This window comes from Chaetura pelagica, unplaced genomic scaffold (genome assembly GCF_000747805.2).
Source record: "Chaetura pelagica isolate M959 unplaced genomic scaffold, ChaPel_1.0 scaffold204, whole genome shotgun sequence".
Lineage (NCBI taxonomy): Eukaryota > Metazoa > Chordata > Aves > Apodiformes > Apodidae > Chaetura > Chaetura pelagica.
Window position 1 is genome coordinate 573932 of NW_009952876.1, and position 7551 is coordinate 581482.

The 7551-nt window shown below is 37.3% G+C and overlaps 1 protein-coding gene across 1 annotated transcript in view; it reads right to left on the minus strand.

The window, feature by feature from the left end:
• The window catches only part of LYRM7 (LYR motif containing 7), a 9263-nt gene extending 3102 nt beyond the window's left edge, over positions 1–6161 (minus strand). Inside the window, 3 exon segments of the mRNA XM_009995268.1 lie at positions 2824–2905; positions 5311–5381; positions 6074–6161. Coding sequence (XP_009993570.1) covers positions 2824–2905; positions 5311–5381; positions 6074–6161 — 241 coding nt within the window.
• Between the last annotated feature and the right edge of the window lie 1390 nt (positions 6162–7551).

Consider the following 7551-nt stretch of genomic DNA (forward strand, 5'->3'; position numbering starts at 1 on the left):
CCCACCCCCCTTTCATACAACATGGCAACTGATGACTTCAGTCCTTTCTGGGGCCGAAGGGAGGGTGACAGCTTGAGATAAAGCAGGGATATAAAACTAATTTAAATACAAATATAAGTATTTTACAACATTTTCCTTTTACCAAACAAGCCAACATACTTCCCATTACAGCAAACTAAACCCTCATTTACAGTTTCCAAAACAAACGTAGCTAAGATGAAACACTGAGAAGTAAACTTTCAAACTGAGGTTGCTTATTTTGATTTGCCAACAAACAGCAATTCAAGCAACTACCTTAGGGCTGCACTTCCACTTTTTTGGTGTGGGTATGTGTTAACACATCTGTCCCAATCCTCTCACTTACTACAAGATGGTAACTTAAAAGCAATGAGGGAGCTAACTAATTCTCTTGGCATTACAGAAGTTAACACAGATCATAAAGATTTTAGGTTCAACAAGGTTCTAAGATCTTCTTAATCAAAGCTGTACTGGAATTGAATATCCTTTTAACGTGTCACCTAGACAGATTCTCATATACCCACAGGCATTTCCTATAACTAAGCTCCCACCAGAAACTGGCTCCCAGATGCCAACAAGCAATAGAAAGTGAGAAGATCCACTTAGTATTTTCATCATAATGCACAACGAGGGGATACAGCCAGGAAAGCTGACCCCAGGTGACCAAAGGGACACTTCATACAGTTTCACTTTGTGCTTAGCAATAAGAGCTGGGAAAAGAAGAAGGAAGGGGGGATGCTTGCATTGATGTCATTTGTCTTCCCAAGTAATGGTTACATCTGACGGAGCCCTCCTTTCCTGCAGATGAACCTCGATGCCTAGAGGGGGAAGTAGTGAATGAATTCCTTTTATTTCCTTGCACACACAGCTTTTGCTGATAAACACCCCCAGGTCTCTTTCTGCTGAGAAGGCTTCCAGCCACTCTTCCCCAAGCCTGTAATGTTGCAGGGGATTGTAGCCAAAGGATGTGGCACTTGGCTTTGCTGATGCCCATATGCCCATTGACCCAACCTGTCCAGGTCCCTCTGAAGAGCCTTCCTACCCTCAAGCAGATCTACACTCCCACCCAACTTGGTGCTGTCTGCAAACTTACAGAGGGTGCTCTCAATCTCCTCATCCAGGTCATTAATAAAGATGTTAAATAGGAGTGGTCCCAGAACTCAGCGCTGGGGAACACCACTTGTGACCGGCTGCCAAATAAACGATTGATTCTTATAATGCATTATACTATAATATAAATTATTATTCATTATATTACTTATTCTTATTCTGTGAACTTTAGAATGATACTCTGGATTTCTTTTCTCAGCACGCCTGATCCTTTAATTGGTGATACAGTACAATATCAAGACTAAGCACGTCTCACTTCAATGTATATTCTAAATACACACAAAATACAAACTGTGATGGCTGTTTCAAGACTATTGTTTTATTTTTGCTGGAGTAAGATCACTTACAAAGTGAGAAGTAAAGCTTGAAACTATCCAAAACAGATACACAAACACACACACCAAAAATAAAAGGGCAAGAGATGGCATAATGACATCCTTTGCATTTGTAAGCAGGTCAAATGCTGTTATGGTTTGAGTGGACTCAGTAAATTGTTGACACATACAAAAGGAACTAAAGAGACGCGGTCTTTAGGACACTGAAGGACCCAGGAGGGTTGGAACAGAGAGGGGTCAGTATTCCCTCCCACTTCTTGCCATACTCTATAAAAGCCAGGAGAATTGAAAGCTCAACTCCTTTTTTCCTGCACTGTGGACCCCTCTCCTAAGGCAACCTTGCCACAGGGGACTCCTACCCACCTGTTTTTGCAATTATTGAGATCAGTTTTATATATACCTACCTGTATATAAGTTTATATACTGTTCCTCACCCCACGTGTTACCCCCTTTTCTGTGTCAGAGTAAACTTGTTCCAGTTTCAATTTCCAACCTTTAAGTCTCTCTTCCTTATTCCCCTTATAGCTTCCCTTGGCAGGGTTGGCAAGGAAGGCAATTTCATTTTCATTTACAGAGATTTTTAAAGAAGACATCATTAAAGCTCTGCTACAGTCAAAATGTACAAGTACCACTAGTCTCGCCCTGTTTGCTGAATCAAGTTAGTTCACTGTTAAAAGGGTATTAGACTGATCAGAGATCTCGCCTTTGTAAATAATTGCTGACTACCCCCAGTCCCAATTCTGCTCTTAGAACATAGGAAAACAGCTTCTAGGATTGGCTCAACCACATTCCCAGGGATCACCGTGAGGCTGACCAGTTTCCTAGATTATGCCTCTTGCCCTTCTTCAAAAGGAAAGTTGACATTTGCCAGTACTCAGGCAATTCATCTAATCACCATCACCTTTCAAAGATGATTGAGAGTGACCTTGCAATTACACTAGCTAGGTCTCTCACCATCCATGGGAGCATAACATCTGGTCCCATAGAGTAATGCATGTCACATCTGTTCCAATGTTCCCTAGCCTTTTCATCCTCTACCAAAACAAAGCTGTCTTTGCTCCAGGCATTATCAATGGACTGAGTCCCACAGTTCCTGAAGGCACTAAATACAGTCACTGCTTCTTTTCTGCCAGCCTTCATATTTCAAACTATTTGTATAGAAACTTTGTACCTCTGAAACATCCACCTGTTCTAGGTGGAGTGGTATTAGTCAACAGGGTTAAATTAAAGCTTTGGGCATAGATATGAGAGATAGATTGACTTTTGCCCTCTCCATTCCTTTACTTAGTTTTAAAATTTTACACTTATTTACTGAACTACAACATTTGTAAACATGTTTTTAGCATGCAGCTTTACTCACATATTTTGTTGGAATCTGTGTGAACTGCCTGAATAACAGAAGTTCTGAGAATCACTTCAACATCTGAAGCTATTTTGAGAAGCTAGTAAAAAGGAATAAAAAAACAAAACAACACTGAGTGGTTTAAATTATATGTAATATTCTTCAAGATATTTTCCATACCAGACAACTATTCAAATAATAAAGCCAGTCAGTTCTATAATTCACTTAGTTATATACTATCTATACATAGCTTTTACTTTGGGGATCCTAGAACTTACAGGTTGAGAGGAAGGAAACTTCTGCCCAGTCACACACAGCAGTCTAACATACATACACCAAATTAAAACTGCAAATGAATAAGGTAGAATGCAACTACCAGAAGTAACTAGGTTTAAACCATCACAAACATGCCCCAATAACATCTGACTATCCTGAGTGAAAGGGCAATCTGTTTCCATTAACATTACTGCTCTTGAAATAAAGATACAAAAATAAGGGCAAAACATGAAAAAAATTATGGATGCTAAAGCTTCATGGAAAAGCAGTACAGGAACAAGGCACTATGTAAAGATTAGTAGAGGCATTAATATTTAGCAAAATGCCTAGGTGATCAGCAGAAGCAAACCTTGCTACGTTTGCTGAGCAATTAAGAGAAGCCTAATACTTGTTTGCATGATACCTATGCCAGAAATAAATGAAACTGCAGAAGTGAGACACTCTGGGTGACAAACTGACACGAGGAAGCAATGTGGGCCAAAAGAACTGTGTCTTTGCAAGAGTTAGAGCTCAAGACTTGGCATCTAGTCTGAATTTCTCCTCCCCCCTTTCCCTTTCACAGGTTTAAACTAGGTCCCCTCCAGTTCTGCCTACTGAATGTCCATTGGCAGCTAGCCTGCATGCTCCTCAAGCATACCTTCCACTTCAGATTTATTTTACAGGAATTCTGCGATTTTCTCTGAGGCTGCTTCACAAAACAAGCCAAATCACATGAAGTAGAGATAACGAAGACAACTTCAGAAGTTCACTCCTGATTGAATAAAATGCTGCAGCAGATTTAGTTGCCACATCTCACATTCTAATACTGCAGATAGTTATTCCTACCTCCTTAGGTTACTCTTTTAACTAAGAATTTGATGTCATGTCAGCAGACACTGCAGCTTTCTCTTCTGGCAAAGTAATGCACATTTAATTGGTCAACATTCACTTTTTTTAGCTGCTGTCCAAAGCAAAACACTAACGCTCCTGTGTTTATGCAAGCAAGTGCCCAAATTCTCACAAGCCCTGTATATAATGTGACTCAGTTCCTCTGCATCTCAGTACACTCATTGTGTATAGATATATTTATATAAACACACAAATACATATATAAGATAAATATGACAGCTGCTATGAAGTTCCAATATTCTGTATTTGTGATGGAAGTCCAGAATTTCTTCCACTGACGTATTTAAACAACCCGTATTAGAGAGTTCCATGTGTAATTTGTAGGTTGCCACTCCTAACCAATATAGATTTAAAAATTACAGTATTTGTCTATATATCTAAACCAAAAAGAACATACAATTTAACAGATCGGATACCAGGAATACACGTATTACTATAGGTGCCAGATAACAAGCAGAAATGCTAGAAAGTCCTAACTAAATGCTCAGAACTATTTATGTTATTGTCCAGTGACTGGTATGATGTAAAACTTCATATTTATTCCTGCAATGGACAGATAGGGGCACCTTCTGCCAACTGATGTTCAGTGACAATGTAAATACAGTCTGTTAAAAGGCTAAATCACAAGGCCCGAATTATTCACTCTGTATGGATGTTAAGAATTAAAATATCTAAAATACAGCAGGTTTATTTCAGGCTTCAGTAACTTTTAAAAAAATGACTCAGTAAAAAGTGTTACGATAACAACTGAGCAACACATAGTGAGTTAACAGACTATTCTACTCCTTTTAGCATTCCATGAGGAAAGAAGCAGCAGAAAAAACACGTAGTGTAATTACTACCTCTGCATTACAACAGTCATGATCATTTGACTGTTTTACTGCTTTTAGCCTCCCACAGAAGATGCTGCCTCATTTGTGATCAGGAATCAAATTAATTTATCATGTTTGCCAGTAAGGGAGCAGATAAATTTCTCTGTCTGTCTGTGCTAGGTAAAGTGACCACAGCTCAGACAGATATTATGAGCAAAATATACAAGAATTAACATGAAAATAGTAAACCAGTTTTTTCCATAATTCCATTACAAGCTACAAAATAAGCATGTTCAACTACCAGAAGACACTTTCTCCTTATGGATTTTTTTAATGTGAAAAATATTATAATAAACTATAAATATCAATGGAGGGATCAATATATTTATTTTTTTAAAAATAAAATATACATATAAAAATAATCTGGCTCTCACAATGTCTCAAATTGTACTTAGAATTTTTTTAAGTAAAATGCTCCTATGTAAGTATTTTTATGCAAAGTGGAAAACACAGCGAAAACAGGAAGTACCTCATTTATCTTCTCTTCAGATGTCTCATCTTGGTTATTTTTGAATTCTTCATTTATCTTTTGTCTTGCAGCTAAATAAATGAAAAAAACCTAAGTGTGTGCAAAAAATTTTATACTGTCTTTGTTACTGCTTCAAAGTTCAGAATTCCAAATCCTTCATAGCACTGCTGTGGTGCACTCTGTCTGCAATACAAGATTGCCATGTAATTCAGGTGATGTCATATTTTAAATGACCGGTATATGAATAAAATATGATAGTCCATTTAGCATTCTGCATCTTCAAAATAACTAGCATACAGAAGTCACTGCTAAAAACTGGTTTAGTAATAAAGTATCTATCCTCTGAGGAGCAAATGTATAAAGAAAGCTTTAAGAGTCACTGGATGCTTTAGGTTGGAAGGGACCTTAAAGATCACCTAGTTCAAACACCCCTGCATCAACTCAAGTGCTTGGCACACTTAAACATGCTTTGGCTGCACCGAAGAAAAAAATAAATAAATAAATACGTAGATCCCAGAAAGATCACCAAGGTTCCAAGAAGTCTTGTCTTCCTTAGAAAAGATGGGTCTAACAACCGTTTTTTTGTTTCACATTAAAGGATATCTGGTTTTGAACACACAAGTTCTCCCAATGATTACTTATAACATGTGGAAAGGAGTTATTTAAAGGAAGATTATGATAAGAACTCTAGGTCCATGTATTTAGAAAAGAAAATTCCACAGAAAAGTAGGTAAGCATTCACCACACACAAAAAGTATCTCACCTTCAAGGGCTCTGGTATCATTTTTAAAAACTTCTTGCCGGGTTCTGTGCAATAATTTAAAAAGCTTCAAAACCTGTCAATACAACATCAATAAAATTACCTCATTTGCTTACAGGTTTCTTAGTTAAAATGAACATGTCACAATTAAGAGGGCTTTTTGTTCTGATTGATCTTTGATGTTCTTTCCATTCAGTAGAGGATTTGGCACCGAATCAGTATCCAAGATACTCAACCTCAATTCCTGATCCCTGCAGCCAAGCAGATGTGAAGAAATAAAAATCCTAGACAGTTCTAGACATTTCAGTTAAATTTAAGATGCTAGGAAGTACTAGTACAACACTCTTTAATTATTTGGCATGACAGGAATATAATCCTACAAATATGTGGATACAAACATATCTATTATAACAATAACAAATAAAGCCAACAGAATCAGAGTAACTCTAGCAGTCGACATACCCAAAGGGACTAACTATATCAAGAACACATCACTGGATATTCTCTGATTACAAAAAAAAAAATAGAAACATACATATCTAAGGTATTCCCACATTTACAATGCCAGTGTGAAACAAGTGGATCTTAAGCTGTGCATTAAATAGTTTAACAATTATTTTTCATGTCTCTGTGTAATACCTGGTCATAATCTTCTACAGGTGATGTAGCAAAAGCAACACAAAGTCCTTCCCTAAAGATCACTGCCAGATCAACAAATAAAAATTTCACTGAAAGCACACAAAAACTTAGGATTTACAATGCAGAGATGATATACCTCAGTATCTAAAGCAAACCCCCCCCGATAATCACAGCTCACAGTCACATGATCTAGGCTATTTGTTACAGAAATTCTCAAGTCCTTCTCAGACTTATTTGGGGTTTGTCAGAGACAGACAAGAACTTCTGAGAAGCAAAAAAAAAAAAAGTATCTTGATAAGGAGATAACCTTTTGAAGTTATTTCTAGTACTTCCTAGTGTGTTTTGACATCGCTACAAGGCACAATCCCAGGTATTCATAACACTCTTGGAATGTTTTGTCACAATTAATACTAAATATTAGAAGGATGCAGAGGAAACACACGGATGAAACTGAAAAGTGACCATCCTCTGTATCAGCCTGCTCTGCACCTGTAAGCTGGTGATATAAACAAGACCATCATCTAAAAGGTCAATAAAAATATTCTGGCAGGTCCCCTCTGCTTTAAATCTGCCAATGACAGACAAACGGCAAGCATCTCTGAAACTTATTACTTCCAAAAGATCTCAAGATATTTTTAGGTTTTCAAGCCAACTTCTCAGCCTCTGCTCAGCTTGTCACTTGGCTACACCTCAAGATAATTCATCCACTCCTAGAAACAGACAGTTTTGAGGAAGACATAAACTAGTAAGAACTAGCAACCTTCCCGTTTAGTACTAGTTTAACAAAATATTTGTGTTGTGTAACACAACACTTTTTTATATATATTAATTATTTATATATA